We start from the raw sequence: 22504 nt of genomic DNA on the forward strand, positions 1-22504 counted from the left end.
TTCGCATAAATCCTTATGACTCTTGGTATCAATGGAAAATACCACACCACCTTAGCCGGGATCCCTTCGTTATCCTTATAACGCCACTCCAAACATTTAGGGCAATTGGTTAAGTTTTGATATAATTTCCGATGCAATATGCAATCATTTGGACATGCATGTATTTTCTCATATTTCATACCCACTCCTCTTATTAGTTTTTTCGCCTCATATGTCTTAACATGTAGAACATTACCATCTAGAAGCAACTCCTTTATCAAGGCTAAAAAACTAGTGAAACACGTGTCACTCACCCCATTTGCCCCCTTGATATTATTCAACTTCACCACAGCCGACATTTTTCTGAACTTACAGCCAGGATACAGAGGTGCTTCAGACTCACACAACTTCTCATACATGTTGTTAAGGTCATCCTAATTAATAGTGTCATCACCTACATCTTCAAAAGCATTCGACTCATCATCATTATCTTCATTATCTATAGACCCAACATTCAACTTCTCTGCTTCCAACTCTTCCAACTCAAAAAACTCGGCAAACTCAGGATCATCAGTTAGCCTTTCGTGTACCTCAACATCATCTTCTTTAGAGCTATTCTCGTCCTCTAATGGTTCCCCATGAAAAATCCAACGTGTATAGGATCGACTAAATCTCCACTTTTCTAGGTGTATTTTAACGTCCGGAAAAGCCATATAGCTAATATTACCACATCTTTCACAAGGACATGCAATACGAGAAGAACCTTTCAAATTGTTCGAAACGACTTCATAAAATTCAGCTAAACCATCCTTATAGTTGCGGTCACTCATATTTGCATCAATCATCCAAGTTCGAGTCATTTTTCTACATTCGTAATATATAGGTAACTAATTCAGAAAATCCAATAATAGGCAAACAGATAAACGAAATTCAGGAAAGCAATTAAGCTAAATTATCAACAAATTAGATAATAACCCAAAAAATCCTATATCTATAATCTTTGCTAAGAAACATATATACCTGATTGATAAACACGATGAGTGAGAGAAGACGGTGACAACAGTGACGGAGATGAAGACAGAGAGACGATCAGGGAGGAATGGAGGATGATATTTGTGTATAGTAGCAGTATTAGCTTGTGTTTGTGTTTTGTAGCGTATAGCAGAATAAAGCAATCTGTTGTTCTTAAGATTTGCATTACATTAATAACAACGGTTATTCAGTCTACTACCGTTGTTACAACCTAATAACAACGGGTTCTAAAAAAACCGTTGTATCTACTTTTCACTAATTTTGCGCCAAATTATTAACAACGGTTAAAATATATTACAGATTCAACCATTGTTATTAGTTTTTATATTAACAACGGTTTTGAAAGTATGACCCGTTGTTAAAACCAATAACAACGGTTAACAACACAGAACCATTGTAATTAAGTTTTGTAAAATTCGCGCCATCCATTCTACAACGTCTTATGATGATTTTCGTGAATAAGCGTTGTTAAAGGGCCGTTGTAGTTGCCTGTATTTGTAGTAGTGTTGGTTAGAGGGTTAGAAGAATATGACCAAATAAACGCGGTGATCGAAGATACTGAAACTATCAATGTGGGAACCACCCTAGAACCACAGGAGCTTAAGATAGGAACTACCTTAGATCCCGTACAGAGATAAGGATTTGTTGACCTGCTGATTGTGTTCAAAGATGTTTTCGCATGGTCTTACAAAGACATGCCGGGAATTGATAGGGAAATTGCAGAGCACAGGATTTCGATCAAACCAGGGTTCAAACCAGTAAAGCAGAAGCTATGCAGAATGCGAATCGAATGGTCCTTAAAGGTCAAAGAAGAAATCGACAAACAGTTCAAAGCTGGATTCATCAAAGTGTCAGAATACTCAGATTGGGTAGCCAATATAGTGCTAGTACCGAAGAAAGGAGGAAAGGTTCGGGTATGCGTGGACTTTCATGATTTGAATAAGGCCAACCCAAAGGATGATTTTCTATTACCTCACATCGATATCTTGGTTGACAATACCGCGAGACACGCCCTGTTATCGTTCATGGATAGGTATGCCGGTTACAATCAGATTAAGATGGTCGAGGAATATATGCACAAAACTACGTTTACTACACAATGGGGAACCTATTGTTACACAGTAATGCCCTTCGGATTGATAAATTCTGGGGAAACATACCAAAGAACGGCAACGACGTTGCTACATGATATGATACACAAGGAAGTAGAGGTCTATGTCGACGACATGATCGTGAAGTCAAAAGAACGTAACAGACATTTCAAAGCACTACGAAAATTCTTTGAAAGGTTACGAAAATACAACATGAGATTGAATCCACAGAAGTGTGCTTTCGGGGTCACCTATGGGAAACTGTTGGGTCATATCGTTAGCCACTGTGGCATCAAAGTAGACCCATCAAAGATAAAAGCCATCATGGAAATGCCCCATCCCAAGACCGAGAAAGAAATTCGAAGCTTCTTGGGACAAGTCTAGTATATAAACCGTTTTATTGCAAGGTTGACAATGATTTGTGAACCAATCTTTAAGGAACTCAAGGTCGGAGAACATGAAATGTGGGATGACCAGTGTCAAGTTGCATTTGATAAAATCAAAGAAGTGTTATCTTCTCTACCAGTCTTGAACCCGCCAGTTGCTGGGTTGCCAGTCACTTTGTACCTAACTGTTACGGATACCGCAATGGGTGCTATGCTGGCCCAAACCGTTGATAAAAAAGAAAGAGCTATTTACTACATCAGTAAAAATTTCTTGGGAGTATGAAGCGAAGTATATGCCTCTTGAAAAGACGTATTTGGCCCTAGTCTGGGCTACAAAGAAGTTAAGGCATTACATGCTCAGTTATAGTGTGTGTATCTATTCAAAAATGGATCCGATTAAGTACGTGTCTGAAAAACCGGTGCTAAATGGCAGAATGTCAAGGTGGTCTCTTATGTTATCGGAGTTTGACCTTAAGTATATACCCTTGAAGGTGATCAAGGGAAAAGCAGTTGCTGATTTCCTCGCTGACAACCCAATTGAGGAAACTGAAAAAGTTGACACCTGGTTGTATCCTGATGAAGATATTATCCATGTAGAAACCGATGTATGGGACCTATATTTCGACGGAGCATCGATTTATATGGGATACGGAGTATTAATTCTTCTCATTTCGCCAGAAGGTGAACAAGTGCCCGTGTCAATCAAATTGGACTTCAACGTCACAAATAACGCTGCTGAGTATGAAGCATGTTTACTCGGTTTGCGTAGCGCACTCGAGCTAGGCATAAGAAAGTTGTTAGTACATCGAGACTCGTCTCTGGTGGTCAATCAAGTGGCCGGGTCATGGAAAGTTAAGAGTGGCAGTCTGGCTCCGTATCAAATGAGAATTGAGGGATTGGAAGCATACTTTGATGAAGTTAAATATGTCCACTTCCCTCGGGAGGAAAACCAATTTGCCGATGCATTGTCAAAACTAGCAGCTCTATTCAACATTCCTGACCATATAGACGGTATGCCGATATGTGTCGAACGAAGATCTTAACCCTTCTACGTGAACGTAATTAACGATGCCGAGGAAAATGAAACGGAGCCTTGGTATACATCCATTTTGAAGTACAAAGAAACAGGAGAGTATCCTCTCGACCTTGACCCACGAAGGAAGTGTGCCCTACGAATGCTATCAGCCCATTTCGTTAAGACTAACGATTGGCAGTTATACAAAAGAACATCGCAAGATGTTATGTTATGTTGCATTGACAAACCAACTGCAGAAAGGGTTATGGAAGAAGTCCGTGACGGTGAGTGTGGGCCACACATGAATTCCCACACACTAGTCCATAAGACCATGAGACTTGGTTATTATTGGACGACAATGGAAACAGATTGTCGCAAGTACGTCAGGTATTGTCACAACTGCCAGATTTTCGTAAATATTCAACACGTACTATTTGGGCTAAAATCTGTATAATAGGTGAAGCCCACTTAATAAGTTGTTAGAGAAATGGGCCGTGAAAGGGAGCATGGTGGAAGGAGAGTCCACGGATGGAAGAAGGTCAAATGGGCTAGGACGCGTGAAAGGAGAGGCGAGGCCCACTAGGAGAGGCGTCTGTGTTTAGGAAAGGACTCAGGAAGAAGTTGGGGAGATCAGGGAGAATGGAGGGAGACAACGTGTTATGGAAAGAGTTATTATGGAAGTTATATTCCTTTTCATAATCATGGTAGGATACATCTAGGGTTCTTGCCCTATAAATAGCAAGGGAAGCAATCAAAGAAGGACATTCAAGATCACATATACACAATACCTCGTGCTAGCAAGATTTACATTACGCATCAATTGTATTCATCCTTTCATTAAAAGCTAGTGAAATATTTGGCAGGGTACCGTCTCTCACGCGGTTGTTCCCACATTGGGTTTTCCGCGTCACCAAATCTTACGTGTCAATTTACATTCCGTACTTTATTTCCTTATTTTAACATCAAATACAAACGATAAATCAAGCAACCAACGAGTAAGACCGCATTGACCTAATACAATTAACTTGGTAAAAATCACCTAAACAGTTTGGCGGCCACCGTGGGGCATTGTGGTTGTCAATCGTTGATAATCTAAGTACACCATGGATAAGCAAGTATCAGAAGCCGTGTCAGGGAGTAGTCAACCGTCGTTGCCACCAAACTCTACTCAAAACCCGGCATCAACGGTGTCAACTCAGGCTCTTGGGAACACCTCAAGAATCATACCCACGACAAAAACTTCTTTGCCTCCCAAAACCCCTGCTGCCGCAACCCAGGCCAGATCAGATAAAGGAACGACAAGCTCATGCCTCACCCCACCACCTAGTCCAACGCAAATCTTGCTCGCCGGCGTAGAAAACCTTCAGAAGGCCATGGAAAACCTGAGAGAAGACCAGAAAAAAGCTGAAGCTGAAACAAAGAAAAGAGACAGAGAGCTCTGGGCACTGATAGACATTCTGAAGCAGCAATCTACCACATCAACAAGCAAGGTAGGTAAAGGAAGAGCTCCAGTAGTGGATCTAATACAGGGGGCATCAGGCAGCAGGAATCCGCTTCGATAGATACCAGCTGAACTAGTAACGAGGCTGGATCTAGCTACAGTATCATCAGATGAAATGATAACCTCGCGAGGGTTGGGATACCTCACACCAGATAGCTGGCAGCCAGCCAGCCATGTGGAAACACGGTCAAGTGGCCTTCCTGTGGGTAATCACATAGCAGCCAATCAGACATCTGGCATAGGGTCCACGGGCGGCCCGCAGGAGAACTGGCAGCAGGGAACACTCGTGACTTCAACCCCCTTAGCTGCCACGACGCATCCGAGCTCTCAAGAGATCGGACAAGGAAGCAGTACATTGAATAGCAGGTAGCCGATAGGCGAGCTCCAGACTCGGGGAGCATAACTAAGCAACAATACTTGGAGTTGAGGGAGATGCTAAGCAGGGTCCCGGGATTGCCACCTCCACTTGAGAAGGCGGCACCTGACAGTTATGCCGACTCAACATTTGTGGACACCATATCTGTCGCAGCCATGCCAAAGGGATTCACAAGTCCTAACATGCCTCTCTTTGATGGCACGACAGATCCCTTTGACCATATAAGGCATTACAAGCAGAAAATGATGACAGTGACAGCGGTAGGGCAAGTAAAGGAGGCTTGCATATGCAAGGGATTTGGATCCACATTGACGGGGCCAACACTTCGATGGTTTGTAAGCCTGCCCAATAGGCTAATCTCTACATTTGCTGAATTGGTAAATGCATTTACCCAGCAGTTTGCAAGCAGCTGGAAGCCACAAAAATATGCAGGAGACCTATACAGAATCATCCAGGGAGCAGGAGAAACCATTGGAGAATACAACACCAGATTCCACAATGAAAAAGTGGCAGTTAAGGAATGTGATGTCTCTACAACAGTGGAAGCCTTCAGAAGTGGCCTCCACCATGACTCCGGCCTGTACAAGCAGCTAACTATGCACCCTTGTCATAGCTTTGAAGCGGTACAAGAGAAGGCAACTGCCGCAATCAGATTGGAGGAAGACATTCTAGCCAGAGCTAGCCTGCCTAATACACCAAGCGTGTCCAACACCTCAGCTGTAGAGAAATCAGCCAGAAAGTAGTCTACTAGTAAAAGGGATGAAAGATACATGCCATATGGAAGGGGAGTTAACAGGATCGAAGAAAATCAGCAACTCCCTACTCTGGCGGAGTACGGATTCACCACTGGCATCGGAAGAATCCTGAAAGCACTCAGGGAGATGGGAGATGGGGTAAGGTGGCCCAAGCCACCAGTAGAAGGACAGACATGGTGAAAAGATAGCAAAAAGAAGTGTGAATTCCATCGTGACATTGGGCATAACACTGAAGATTGCTACACACTACGAAGGGAGATCAAGCGTCTGTACGAACAAGGAGAACTGAGCCACCTATTACCACGTAGGGGCAAGCAGCAAGATAAGGTAGGCTCCGTGAAGCCTGCAAATCCACCCACATGCACCAAGATAATAAACGTGATAACAGGCGGCTCAGATCTAAGTGGATTGACGTACTCAGCAGCTAAAAGGCACGCCAATGAGACTAAGGAAGATAGGCCAGGAAACTCCTGCAGAATTTCTCACAGTGATCTACCTGCTGTTGCCTTTGATGAAGGAGATATATATGACGAGCGGGAACATCGTGATGCACTCATTATCACCCTGTCAATGGCCAACGACACAGTCAAGAAAGTCCTAGTAGATACAGGCAGCTCGGTCAACCTGATCATGCTGAAAACCATAGAAAACATGGGGTTCAGTGAGAAGGATTTGTAGAAGAAGACCATCCCTTTGGTAGGATTCAGTGGGGAGACAGCTAAATCACTGGGCGAGATAGTCATCCCAACCTATGTGGGAGGGGTCAACAAGCAGATCAGGTACCTGGTCATAGACGGAACCTCCACCTACAACGTCATCCTAGGAAGACCGTGGCTGCACCAAATGAAAGCAGTCCCCTCAACATATCATCAATGCATAAAATTTCCCACTCCATGGGGGGTAGAAACAATACGAGGAGACCAGGAGGAAGCTAGAGGGTGCTACAAGAAAGCACTAAAGTGCACCGCCAGTCCTCCAGCTTATCAATTACAGAAGCAGCCTGTATAGGACGAGTACATCGAGCCCCCAACTGAGGAACTAGACCAGATCAACCTGGACAAGCTGCACCCAGAGAGGACCGTGCTAATTGGAGCTGGATGCACAGGAAGCCTGAGGCAGCAACTAATCGAATTTTTGTAGGCTAACATGGATTGCTTTACATGGTCACATGACGACATGATAGGAATAGACCCATCCATCATAACACATAAACTCAGTGTGGACCCGAAGTGCAAACCCATCCAGCAGAAAGTTTGCAGCTGAAAGAAATAAGGTGATTAATCAGGAAGTAGACAGCCTTCTGGCAGCACAGAAGATAAGAGAAGTAAAATATCCAGAATGGCTATCCAACGTGGTAGGGTGCCCAAGAAGAATGGAAAATGAAGAGTATGCGTGGACTTCACTGATCTCAATAAGGCATGCCCTAAAGATCCCCTCCCGCTACCTCATATTGATGCAATGGTGGATGCGGCAACTGAACATGAAATGCTGACATTCCTGGACGCTTGGAGTGGCTATAATCAAATCAAGATGGATCCTGCAGATCAAGAGAAAACAACATTCATGTCCGAAAGAGGAATATATTATTACAACGTCATGCCATTCGGCCTGAGGAATGCAGGTTCCACATATTAGAGACTGGTCAAGCGCATGTTCAAAGCGCAGATAGGCAGAACTATGGAGGTATATATTGATGACATGGTGGTGAAATCAGAGAAAGCTACAGATCACATGCGCCACCTGGCAGAAACATTAAACACCCCGAGGGAGTACAAAATGAAGTTAAATCCATCCAAATGCACCTTTGGGGTATCCTCTGGTAAATTCTTAGGCTACATTGTAACTCAGAGGGGGATAGAAGACAGCATCGAGCAGATCAAGGCTATGTTGCAATTGGAGTCACCTGAAAAACCAAAGGACGTTCAGAGACTAGCTGGTAAGGTAGTAGCTTTAAGCAGATTCATCTCAAGGTCGTCAAACAAGTGCAGGCTATTCTACGACATACTAAGAAAGAGCCAGAAGTTTGAGTGGATTGCAGACCACGGGCAAGCATTCAGGGAGCTGAAGCATTATCTCAGCAACCCACCGTTGCTGTCAAAACCGGAGCCAGAAGAACCACTGTTCCTCTACCTAGCTGTCACCGAGGTAGCAGTGAGCGCTGTCCTAGTCAGATAACAGGAGAAGGAATAGAGGCCAGTCTATTATGTAAGCAAGTCCCTGCTGCCAGCAGAGACCAGGTACACATCCCTTGAAAAGTTAGTGCTAGCTCTGGTAATAACATCTCATAAGCTACGCCCCTATTTTTGAGTCCCACACTATACATGTTTTGACCAACTACCCGCTGAAGTCTGTCATGAGGAAACCTGAGCTATCAGGCAGAATGTCAATATGGTCTGTACAACTTAGTGGGTATGATATCCAATATGACCCCAAAACAGCAATCAAATCACAAGCACTGGCAGACTTTGTCTCGGACTTTAGCCCAGCCATTCAAAATCTGGCAGACGAGGAAGTCTTGACCTTAGAAGGGGACAGGGGGACAGAGGTCTGGCAGATGCACATCGACGGAGCCTCCAATCAGAGGGGGGCAGGTGTAGGATTAATCCTACGGTCACCACAGGGATATCTGATAGCACAGGCAGTAAGGTGTGAATTCAAGGCAACTAATAACGAAACAGAATACGAGGCTTTGATACTAGGAATGCGGTGCTCTGGACTTGGGGTCGACAGAACCTGCAAATATCTAGCGATTCCTTGCTGATAGTCAACCATGTGAACGGCGAGTTCATAGCCAGAGACTAAAAAATGATCGCATATTTAGAGGTAGCAAAGGAGTTAAAACAAAAATTCAAAACTTGCAAGCTCAAACAGATTCCCAGAGATCAGAATGTAGAAGCAGATGCCTTAGAAACTCTAGGGGCAACATTCAAACCGATGGAACTATCCAGCATTCCCATTGCCCACATGCTGGAGCCTTCTATCCAGAAGGCAGACGAAATAAACAGAGGAGAATTGGAGGATCGGCAAGATGAATTGGGAATTCGGACAGCTACGGAAGCCGAGGGAGACTCACAGCCAACTGACCAGCTGTCCGATCAACCAGCTATATAGGCAGATGACTGGGATTGGCGGATGCCCTACCTAGACTGGCTACGTCATAACAAGCTGCCAGACGATAAGAAGGAAGTAAGAGGTTTCAAAATGAAAGCCTCCAGATTTATATTGATTGATGATATACTCTTCAGGAAGTCAGTGGTAGGTCCCTACTTACGATGCCTGGACAAGCAGGAAGCACAGATCGTGTTACATGCTCTCCACAGTGGTGAATGTGGAAACCATGCAGGGGGCAGGAGTCTGTCAAACAAACCTCTCAGACAAGGTTACTTATGGCCCACAATAAGAGCAGATGCAGCAGAATATGCCCGTAAGTGTAACGCCTGCCAGCGTTCAGCACCAATGATCCATCAGCCAGCAGAACCCTTACACCCCATCATTTCTCCCTGGCCATTCATGACATGGGGAATAGACATAGTAGGCCCTCTACCTAGAGCCACAGGGAACAGAATATGGATGCTGGCGATGACAGATTACTTCTCCAAATGGATAGAGGCAGAAGCATTCACAGAAGTGAAAGACAAACATGTCATCTCTTTCATAAAACGCAATATCATCTGCAGATTTGGCATCCTATAAGAAATCATATGTGACAATGGCTCACAATTCATCTCCAACGATGCTGAGGGATACTGCGCCAGATGGAACATCACCCTGAAAAAATCAGCACCCAGGACTCCAAAGTCTAACGGGCAAGCTAAGTCTAGCAACAAAATTATCATGGATAATCTGAGGAGGAGATTACAAGAGTTAGGAGGAAAGTGGGCAGATGAATTGCCACTAGTGTTATGGTCAGACAGAACGACGCCAAAGAAAGCAACAGGCCAAACACCCTTCAACCTGGTGTTTGGTGTGGAAGAAGTCATTCCCTCAGAAGATCTGGTTCCCACCCACAGGTATGGATGCATGACAGGGGAGCTAAACAATACAGAGATGGTTAGGAGCCTGGACACAGTAGATCAGCTGCGACCAAGCGCAAAGATACGTCTAGCTGCCTACAAGCAGTCAGTAGCCAGGAGCTACAACAAAAATGTGAAAGTCAGGCTCCTGGAGGTAGGAGACCTGGTTCTCCGTGAAGTGTTTCAGAACACTAAAAATCGAAAGGCAGGCAAACTCGCCTATAAATGGGAAGGACCATACCAGGTAGAAGGAGTTGTTTTCCATGGTGCATACAGACTGATGACTATGGACGTGTTAGAAATCTATATCTCATTACTATACATATTCATATATGTGATGATTTAATTTAGTCATAAAATTAAATGTTGATCTTATGCATGCAAACAATAAAAGAATAAGAAAGAAATCTTCATCTTACATTGAAGATTTCGGATTATTTGGGCACAAGTGAGTTCTCCTACTCACTTGTTCTTGAGCTTCCTTAAATGGATGAACAATGATTCAAGTAGAGAATCCCTCCCAAGGATTTATACCCAAAGTAACAACTTAATAAAATTAATATTATTATTACTAGAACAATATTAATTTTGTATAAAATTGACTCAAAAATCTTTATTTTGGTCTCTTAATTTTCGTTTAAGAGAGGAAGAAGTTTGGAGTTTTATTTCTCTAGTTTTCTTAGAGAGCTTACTTATTTCTTACACTAGAAATATTGTGTGAATTATGAATGAATAATAATAGAGAAAAACTCTCTATTTTGTCCTTCAAAAAACCGGTGGGAAGGAGAGAGAGGGAGCCAATGCATGGTCAAGTTTTTCTATCCAAGAAAACATAGGCTTGCATGGCTATGGCTAGGTGCAATTATATTGTTTTCCACTCAAAATATAACATAATTTAAACACCATATTCCCTCTTAATTTCGGTCTACTTAAGATAAAATGGACTCCATTTTATCTTTGTCAATTTGTCAATTTGTCACATATCACATGTCATGTAAAATTGTTATGCATTTTTAACATATTAAAAATCAACGCATTAATAAAAATACGTCATATACAAAATCGACTTAGTAATTCATAATTACTTGAACCAAAATAATTTACCAATTATAAATCACAACATCTTGTATTTATAATAAATTATTCATTCAAATGCAATTGTTTCCTTAAACAATAATTTCATCTAAGTAATAAAACAATTAAATCACTTAGACCGTATCTTATTTAATCAAATTATAATGAGATACGTAAATATTACTTCCAAAATCGTCCGTCAATTTTAAATAATTTAATTAACCTGTATCGTCATACGATCAATTAAATATTCAATTAAGAGTGTTACTCTTTAGGTATGACCTAAAGGGATCAACTGATCACCACCGTCGCACGACAGTAATGTCAAACTCTAGTCAGCCAATCATTACCGATATGTGTGGACCAGTTGACAGTAAAATATTACTTCCCAATTGTATTCTTTAAAATGAGACTTAAACATGTGATCATTATGATCGACAGTTGTGATCGCATTATTGTCGGAGGACACATATTCCAACAATCTCCCACTTGTCCTCGACAAGTGTGCGTCACCAATTCTCTTGTCCTATTACTATCTCCCACTCAATGCAAGGTGTCTTTCAGGTCGTACTTGCAAGTGATCATATCGAGAGTGGTTTCCTCGATCTGGAGAATAACTGATTGACCGGATTTATCTACCATAGATATCTTCCGAGCGTGGCCACACATTTCATGTTCATTACTCCTCGAGTGGCCCTGAGATATTGTTATAACCGTGACTAGGGGTGGACAATTCCTATCGCACTCATTCCCTTCGACTAGCCATAGCCATCATAACCCAAAATATGCCCATTTGACCCCATTTACGAAGGTCGTAGTAACACAAATCAAAGTTAATCTGTAACTGTGCCATCTTAGGCGAATAGTCTTTAGTCAAAAGAATCGACTCACTAGAATACTATAGTAGCTCTCGCCACGACCAGGCTATATAAATTTGCCAGAACTCTATAAGCGGTCATAAGGCCCGACACGGTGTTCATAACAGTCTACCTATGTGATCGACTAGTCATTCTCATATGACTCCATGGCACTTGAACTTGCCATCAATCGCATCAAATTCTAGTCACTTCGAGACGTCACCTAATGTAAGTGACTATGGGCGAATACAATGCTAATCCGCGTTCACTTTAACGGGGTTCAATTATCTATACAACCCGTTTGGATATAACAATGTATAAAGAGAAGATAAAAGACAAATTCGATTATGAACATGAACAAAAACAACACTTTTATTTCATTTCAAAATCTAACATAAACTTGGTACACGTTTAAGTCCCATGGACGCAACATGTCCATCATGCTTGGCCTGCGATAAAGGCTTGGTGAGCGGATTGGCTATGTTGTCATCCGTCCCAACCTTACAAATCGCAATTTCCTTTCTTTCAATGAAATCTTTTATTACATGATATTTTCTAAGTACATGTCTAGATCTATTACTAGACTTTGGCTCCTTAGCTTGGAAGATCGTCCCGCTATTATCACAATAGAGAGTGATGGGATCATTGGCGGTAGGTTCTACTGATGTGAACATTATTTGCGCACATTTAGTCCCCTAATTGAGCCTATTTTGCATACTATTATAACATTTTATGGCCATTTTATCCGTCAAAACCTTCCTATTTGCTTTTCTATCGCATTTCATATGTTTTGTAGAAAAGGAGATAATATGGCGGAAATTCCCGTCTTTCGTGCATATATGGAAGCTTATTGATGATATTAGATGGACTAGTATGAAGAGGAGGCAAGAATGATGACCAAAGACGTAGGAATAAAGTGTATATAGAAGGATCAAAAGGTTAAAAGTAAGAATGACGAGAGGGAAGGCATTACAAGACGAAATCGCTCGAAAACCGAACCAAGGGTTGCTCCTTTGGCTCTGAAAATATGCTAGATGGAACGGCGTCGAAATAACAAGTGATCTAGGTTTTTGAATCACTCCAATAGGAGTCCGGATGAGAAAATGACGTCCGTTTTACAATCCGAGCTCAAACAAAGAAGCTGTTCGCCAAGACGCCCGTCTTCTGGCTGGAAAAAACAAGAAAATTCACTTGAAGAGAATCCGCCCGTCTTCTCAGGAATCCGCCCGTCTTCTCAGAAGACGCCCGTCTTCCCCCAAAGACGCCCGGGCAGAATCTCCAGAATCCGCCCGTCTTCTCTCAAAGACGCCCGGGCCCAGACCACCGAATCCGCCCGTCCCGTGCCTAAGACACACGGATTCCAAGGCAGTCAAAATTCGTTTTTTCAAGCTTCAATGAAAGACGCCCATCCTTCGAAAAATACCGGCGTTTCCCTGCTCCAATCTCAAAAGTGTAATTACTAGTTTAGCCCTTAGTTAACCCTAATGCATCCACCTAATTTCCACTATAAATACCCCACTTGTAAATAATCAAGGGGGGGGGGGGGGGGGATCCTTTTATCAAGTTTTTAGATTAGAATCAAGCTCTCTTATTAGAAATTCCTCTTAGATTAGATTAGGAGTAGATTAGAATAGATTACTCTTTAATCTTTCCACAAATTACACATTAATCTTTCCATAATTATTGTTCAAGTTTATTATTCAAGTTCATCACTTTTGGGTAATTGAAGATTATTTGGCTATTATTGGAGGATTGACAACCCTTCATCAATCAATCAAGTTTCTTCTATTATTCTTTGCTTTATTATTTGGATCATCTCAAGTTTGGTATAATTCCTTTACTCTTTAATCTTTATTGTTCATTTCCTCATTCTATTATCATGTTTATACTTGTTGTGATGATTGACACCATTAATGACATGTTTCCCATGATAATGAGTGAGTAGTTTCTTTAGCTAGGATTAATGGGTAATTAGGGGGAACCAACATGGGATTGATTAATGCTTAATCTAATATGTTTTCATAATCAAATTGCTTGCTTGTTGTGATGTCAACTTTATGCACATGTTATGTTTGATGAAATGCTAAGCCTATGAATCCTTGCATTTACAACCATCTCTTATCTACTCAACTTGACTTGTAAGACATAAACCAACTCGAGTCTTGTTAGACCATGCATAGAAGTTGAATAGGAGGAAAATAAGTCGACGTGTAGGTGTTGTATAATCTAACCGATTCGGCTCCGGGACCCAACTCTTCCTATGAACCGTAAGACATAACCCAACTCGGTTCCTCCACAACACTAATTGCTTGAAACTTTGTAAACATGTTTGTATGATCAATACCATGAATCCCCTATGACCCCATAATATCCTAGCACTTTTAATCATTTGTTTACATCCTTCCTTTTATTGCTTGTTCTACCTTATTGTTTGCATTAGTCTAGACACAACTACAAACCCAACAAATTGTGATACTAGCATAAATTGAGATAGATAGACTTAGAACCCAAAGCACATCGTCCCATGGATCGACCTCGACTTACCGCTAACTAGTTGTTTGTTGAGTATTATAAATGTGTTTGATTGGATGAGTGACGACATCAACCGGATCAAAATGGCGCCGTTGCCGGGGATGGTGCTATGTGATTAAGTTCTTACTTGTTTGTCTATTTTAATTTTGCTTTCACCTTGAGGAACTTGTTCCTCAAGGATGGTTCTTACCGTTTTTGTGTAGTTTCCATGCTTGTAGTTGTTTCCTTGTCTTAGTTAGGATGACTCAAGACTTGACATATGGAGTATGTGGTGGATCTTTTGAGTATGAATATGGGTATGGGGAGTTTGAGGAGCAAGTCAACACAAACCTACCTTACACCTCATACAATGAAAATCCTAACTACTACCCCAACTTCCCCACCAAAATCACCACATCCAATGCCCACAACAACCAACCACCCAAAACTCACTTTACAACCAATTCCAAATGCCACAATACAACCACTTTCACACCTACCCACAACAAGAAGACGAACCCATTCAAAATGTGATTCTCCAAATGATGGGAGATCAACAAAACTTTTTCAAACAAATGCTAGAAGAGAGCCAAAGAAGGGACATTGTTCTTCAAGGCATTGTTACTCAAGGGGAGGAGTTGGAAATTCAAATTGCCCAAATAAAAGAAACCCAACTAACTACCCCTCACCAGTCTTTAGACATTGACCATGAATGTGAGTTTGAAGGAGTTACCTTTGATGAGAAGTGGGAAGAGCCAACCTCATTGAGCTCTTGTGAGTATGAAAGTGTGGTGTTTGATGAGGAAGATATGAAGTTGAGTAAGCCAAATACTTTTAACCTTTGTGAGTATGAGGGTGTATCATTTGATGCGAGTGTTGAGATGGTGGAGGAAGAATTAATGAAGAGGAGTGAAGCCCCCATCTATGATTCATATGGAGATAGCGATGATGACAAGCCTATGGAAGAAGCTTATGCGGGATATGTATCTTGCAATGAAGAGGAGGAATGGAGTTGTGAGATTGCCTTACTTGAGGAGCCCATCCTTGAGAAGTTTGAGGTATGCTTCCATGAAGAAGATGAATTTCTTTTCCCCATTTCCCATGAAGACTACTTGACACCTATCATGGAGCCAATGATCATTGAAGAAGATATGGTGGACCTCCTCCAAAAGGCCAAGGTATCATACAAGAGCTACTTGGTGAAAAAGCTCAAAGAGAAGATTGCTCGTGAAGCTACTTGTGGAGATTTGGCACCCACAATGTCAACTTCTAAGGAACTCGGTCATCAAGGCCATAAGGATTCTCCTTCTACTCATGAAGGATTGATAAATTCAAATGCTATCATCATCACCGAAAGTGAAAGAGAAGGTGGTAAGTGGAAGTCTCTGGACGAAAATAAACCATACTTCATACCTAGTGATGAAAGGAATCATGGGCTAATTGGTTTGAAACATCGTGAATATCCAAGTGCCAAGAAGAGGAAGAAAACAACAATGAATGACAAATTCCTTTGGCCAAGTTTCGTCTTGAAGTTAAGCAAACCATATTTATGCTTATTTGAGGATTGTGCCCAAGCATTTGACCGGTTAGTGAGAGCATTGAGCAACATGGATAATATCAATAACCATGGCAACAAGGAATGAGTTTGGTGGAGTCCTCCCTCAAACCACCATTTGTAAGATATCATTTCCTTTGACTTTGCATTACATTTAGCTTGCAATTGTATCATATTTCATTTGCATTAGCTAGTTCATATAGTATAGTTGCATTGTAATATATTTCACATGATTCATGTAGATAGTTGCATATAGATTAGAATTCATGCATAGTTACTAATGGCAAAACCTATTCATTTCTACACTAGAAATAGTGTTTACATCGGTTTGGGGAGCTTTGATCATAGGTGACCATAGTTTATTAGAAATCATGCATCATATAATATAGTTTAGATTTCATTCATTTGCTATATATGTCATATAGAATTGCATTTAGTTAGAGCATGCATGCATATCATATCATTGCATTTGTACTTTATTTAAAAAAAAAAAAAAAAAAAAAATCCAAAAACATGCTTCATTCCTACTCCTACATGTACATTGAGGACAATGTCCAAAATAAAGTGGGGGATGGGAATTTATATTCCAAAAACACATAAAAATTTCAAAAAATCACAAAAATATGTCTTTTAATTTCATAAAAACAAAAACCATAAAAATTTGAAAAATTGAAAAATCCAAAAACAAGTTCATTTCCTTTGTAGTGTAGTCTTGTATATATTGTGTTTGTTCTATCCTTTTTCACATTGATCGACTGTGCCACATCCGAGACATGAGGATCATGAAGACCGCATGGTATGATCTTTCCAATCTCCTTTTTCCTCTTTATGTTAATGACTATGTGGCTTTATTTTGATTGATGCGGTATAACAATGAGAACTTAGGACTTGCATTTAGTTTATATGTCATATTAGTTGGTAGAATCACTTGCATTAGGATGTATATAATAGTTGCATCATGGCATTTAGTTGCATTTAGATGAAATATTTTGAAAAGTGCCTAATTGGGAACTTCGACAAGAGCAACTAAGCCATTACAAATACTTTTTCAACTTAAGACTTCGCCTACTAGAATGGTTGTAAAACACCCTAGATTGTGTCATACTAGTGTCTTTTGACCCATGACCCAAAGCCTAGTCAAGGGTTTGCATGTGAGTCACCTATCCAACCCCGTGATGTGATGTGGACTTGGTTAACTTGTCTAGGTGACCTTGATTGACCTTGTGGTACGGCAACCCAAAAATACTTTCTATCAATAAGTTTGAAGTGCTCATTTCAAAGATTTTGTATGTGGAAACGTTTTATTGCCAAGGAAACCTCAAAATATTATGAAATGTTGAAATGTTGAGAATTTTAGTTGTTTTGATGGAGGCGTACCACTTCGATGTGCTTTGGAGAGGGATCCATTGAATTGGGCCCCCACACGGTTGTGAATTCGACCGCCCAGAGACAGAGTGACTATCACCCCGAAAAGCTATTGTCGTGAGGTTAACCGGTTGCCTAATAAGCGATTGGCGAAAGCAAAAGACATTAGCCCGGAAGGGACAAACCCCATCTCTAATTTTTGAAATGTGAAAGTTGAATGAGGTCAAATTTTGAATACTAGTCATATCCACCCTTGTTTATAAAGATTTGAGCATTTCATTCCCAAAAAGCCTTTTTGTCAAGCCACTTTGTCGAGCTTGGGACGATCCATGACCTTTACTTTGGTAGAGAACTCGAGACTTGTCATGTCATATGCTACTAGCATCATGGGGATCATCATTCCATAACCATCCGATCGCTCTTGACGAAAGTATTTGGAAATTGAGGACGAAAGTAGTCTAGTTTAACACCATTTGGAGGTGATTTAGTGCCATCCTCTTAGCCTTAGTAATTTGTTGAACTAGTATGTGTGACGGATTATATGCTCTTAAATTTGTTCTCTTTTAGTTGCCTCCGCCACTTGATGAGGAAGTGGCTATTCCTTTTGTAGATGCATCCATTATTTGATTTTGTGTGCTTAATGTTTGGATGTGTCGCCATTTTGGCAAGACCCACCTTGCCTCACAAGAAGGCATCCTACCTCATGGTTGTCTTGTTGTGAGTTGAAGGGGCGGAGTGAGACCCGCTAATTGTCTCATATCGGTTATATTAGTAGGTTAGTTTAAATAAAGGTCTAGTTTTAGTCACCTCTTTACTCGGGACGAGTAAAGGTTCGGTTTGGGGATATTTGATGTGAACATTATTTGCGCACATTTAGTCCCCTAATTGAGCCTATTTTGCATACTATTATAACATTCTATGGCCATTTTATCCGTCAAAACCTTCCTATTTGCTTTTCTATCGCATTTCATATGTTTTATAGAAAAGGAGATAATAAGGCGGAAATTCTCGTCTTTCGTGTATATTTGGAAGCTTATTGATGATATTAGATGGACTAGTATGAAGAGGAGGCAAGAATGATGACCAAAGACGTAGGAATAAAGTGTATATAGAAGAATCAAAGGGTTAAAAGTAAGAATGACAAGAGGGAAGGCATTACAAGAAGAAATCGCTCGAAAACCGAACCAAGGGTTGCTCCTTTGGCTCTGAAAATATGCTAGATGGAACGGCGTCGAAAAAACAAGTGATCTAGGCTTTTGAATCACTCCAATAGGAGTCCGGTTGAGAAAATGACGTCCGTTTTACAATCCGAGCTCAAACAAAGAAGCTGTTCGCCAAGACGCCCGTCTTCCCCAAGACACCCGTCTTCTGGCTGGAAAAAACAAGAAAATTCACTGGAAGAGAATCCGCCCGTCTTCTCAGGAATCCGCCCGTCTTCTCAGAAGACGCCCTTCTTCCCCCAAAGACGCCCGGGCAGAATCTCCAGAATCCGCCCGTCTTCTCTCAAAGACGCCCGGGCCCAGACCACCGAATCCGCCCGTCCCGTGCCTAAGACACACGGATTCCAAGGCAGTCAAAATTCGTTTCTTCAAGCTTCAATGAAAGACGCCCATCCTTCGAAAAATACCGGCGTTTCCCTGCTCCAATCTCAAAAGTGTAATTACTAGTTTAGCCCTTAGTTAACCCTAATGCATCCACCTAATTTCCACTATAAATACCCCACTTGTAAATAATCAGGGGGGGGGGGGGGGTGGGATCCTTTTATCAAGTTTTTAGATTAGAATCAAGCTGTCTTATTAGAAATTCCTCTTAGATTAGATTAGGAGTAGATTAGAATAGATTACTCTTTAATCTTTCCACAAATTACACATTAATCTTTCCATAATTATTGTTCAAGTTTATTATTCAAGTTCATCACTTTTGGGTAATTGAAGATTATTGGGTTATTATTGGAGGATTGACAACCCTTCATCAATCAATCAAGTTTCTTCTATTATTCTTTGCTTTATTATTTGGATCATCTCAAGTTTGGTATAATTCCTTTACTCTTTAATCTTTATTGTTCATTTCCTCATTCTATTATCATGTTTATACTTGTTGTGATGATTGACACCATTAATGACATGTTTCCCATGATAATGAGTGAGTAGTTTCTTTAGCTAGGATTAATGGGTAATTAGGGGAAACCAACATGGGATTGATTAATGCTTAATCTAATATGTTTTCATAATCAAATTGCTTGCTTGTTGTGATGTCAATTTTATGCACATGTTATGTTTGATGAAATGCTAAGCCTATGAATCCTTGCATTTACAACCATCTCTTATCTACTCAACTTGACTTGTAAGACATAAACCAACTCGAGTCTTGTTAGACCATGCATAGAAGTTGAATAGGAGGAAAGTAAGTCGACGTGTAGGTGTTGTACAATCTAACCGATTCGGCTCCGGGACCCAACTCTTCTTATGAACCGTAAGACATAACCCAACTCGGTTCCTCCACAACACTAATTGCTTGCAACTTTGTAAACATGTTTGTATGATCAATACCATGAATCCCCTATGACCTCATAATATCCTAGCACTTTTAATCATTTGTTTATATCCTTCCTTTTATTGCTTGTTCTACCTTATTGTTTGCATTAGTCTAGACACAACTACAAACCCAACAAATTGTGACACTAGCATAAATTGAGATAGATAGACTTAGAACCCAAAGCACACCGTCCCATGGATCGACCTCGACTTACCGCTAACTAGTTGTTTGTTGAGTATTATAAATGTGTTTGATTGGATGAGTGACGACATCAACCGGATCATCTACTCTTAGACCTTCCGTGAATTGCCTGATCCACACAGCTTCCTTGGCAGCTTCTGATGCTGCAATGTACTCAACCTCCGTTGTTGAATCCGCAGTTACAGCTTCCTTGAAGCTTCTCCAGCTAACGGCACCACCATTGAGCATGAAAACAAAATCAGCTTGTGATTTCATGTCATCTCTATCCATTTGAAAACTCGAGTCCGTGTATCCAATAACACGTAGCTCGGTGTTTCCTCCAAACACTAAGATAGAATCCTTAGTTCTTCTCAAGTACTTAAGGATATTCTTGATGGTTATCCAGTGACTCTCACCTGGATTTCCTTGATATCTACTCGTCATGCTCAAGGCATACGAGACATCAGGACGTGTGCATATCATGGCGTACATGATTGATCCAACATCGGAAGCATAAGGGATCATCTTCATGCGTTCAACATCATGGGGTTCGGAGGGAGATTGAGTCTTGCTCAATATAGTCCCAGTTACCATAGGTACCAAACCCCTTTTAGATTTGTCCATCTTTGAACGTCGAAGAATCTTATCAACATAAGATTCTTGACTTAGTGCCAATATCCTCTTGGATCTATCTCTATGGATCCGGATACCTAATATGCATTGTGCCTCTCCTAAATCCTTCATTTGGAAGTGGTTACCTAACCACTTCTTAACAGAAGACAACATTGGAATATCATTTCCAATGAGTAGTATGTCATCGACATACAAGATTAGGAACACAACATTGCTCCCACTAAATTTCATGTATAAACATGGTTCCTCAACACTTCGAGTGAAACCATTCTCCTTTATAACATGATTGAATCGATGATTCCAACTTCTAGATGCTTGCTAAAGACCATAAATGGATCTCTTAAGCTTGCACACTTTGTTAGGATTCTTAGAATCAACAAAACCTTCGGGTTGTATCATGTACACCTCCTCTTCTAAATGCCCATTTAGAAAAGCGGTTTTGACATCCATTTGCCATATTTCATAATCATGAAATGCGGCAATCGCTAACAAAATCCGTATGGATCTTAGCATGGCTACGGGGGCGAAGGTCTCATCATAAAGGAGACCTTGGACTTGGGTAAATCCTTTTGCCACTAGCCTAGCTTTGTAGACATCATCATGTCCTTCTATGCCATTCTTGACTTTGAAAATCCATTTGCATTGGAGAGGTCTTGCCCCTTTAGGCAAATTTACCAAGTCCCAAACTTGGTTTTCATGCATAGAATCCATTTCGGACTTCATGGCTTCAAGCCATAAGGAGGAATTAGGACTAGAGATTGCGGCCTTGTAGGTAGCGGGCTCGTCACTTTCTAAAAGCAACACATCGAGTGTTCCATCTTCTTCGATAAGTCCCACATATCGATCGGGATGGCGAATAACTCGACCCGTTCTTCTTAGTGGAGGAGGGACAACCGCGTTAGACGAAGGAACATCTTCTTGTGTCTCTACCTCGGTTTGTGGCAATTGAACTTCATCAAGTTCAAAATTTCTCCCACTCCATCTCTTAGAAATAAAGTCTCTTTCTAAGAAGACAGCCTCGCAAGACACAAACACTTTGTTATCTTGAGGTTTGTAGAAGTAGTATCCTCGAGAATTCGAGGGGTAACCTACAAAGGTGCATTTTTCGGATCTTGGGGCAAGCTTGTTGTCATTTTTTGTCTTGACGTAAGCATCACATCCCCAAATTTTCATGTAGGATAGATTAGGAAATCTTCCTTTCCACATCTCAAATGGAGTCTTTTCGGTGGCCTTAGTAGGACTATTATTCAAAGATATAATTGCAGTTTGGATTGCAAATCCCCAAAACGGGTTTGGTAACTCGGTTTGACTCATCATGGATCGAACCATATCAATTAGGGTTCGATTTCTCCTTTCGGCAACACCATTGAGTTGTGGTGTTCCAGGTGGAGAAAGTTGTGATATAATACCACAACCTTTCAAGTGTGAATCGAATTCTAGGCTAAGATTTTCTCCACCACGATCGGTGATACGTGCATTTTATATAGTCTTTTTAGCCTATTTTATGCACGTATTTCTATGCTTTTATCGTAGTTTTATGCTACGAAATGCCCCGAATATGCTACTTTGGTTTGTTTTGTCTTATTTGCAGGAATGAACCAGAAAGTAGTGAAATCGAGCCATTTATCGTCCGTTTTGCATGCATT

At 41.0% G+C, this 22504-nt stretch overlaps 1 protein-coding gene across 1 annotated transcript; it reads left to right on the plus strand.

Annotated features, from left to right (window-relative positions):
* Positions 1-2874: 2874 nt before the first annotated feature.
* Positions 2875-3531, plus strand: LOC141601509 (uncharacterized). Its single transcript, XM_074421797.1, has one exon. It carries the CDS (start codon positions 2875-2877, stop codon positions 3529-3531), a length of 657 nt encoding a protein of 218 aa, XP_074277898.1.
* Positions 3532-22504: the final 18973 nt, after the last annotated feature.

The sequence above is a fragment of the Silene latifolia genome, chromosome 9 (assembly GCF_048544455.1).
Source record: "Silene latifolia isolate original U9 population chromosome 9, ASM4854445v1, whole genome shotgun sequence".
Lineage (NCBI taxonomy): Eukaryota > Viridiplantae > Streptophyta > Magnoliopsida > Caryophyllales > Caryophyllaceae > Silene > Silene latifolia.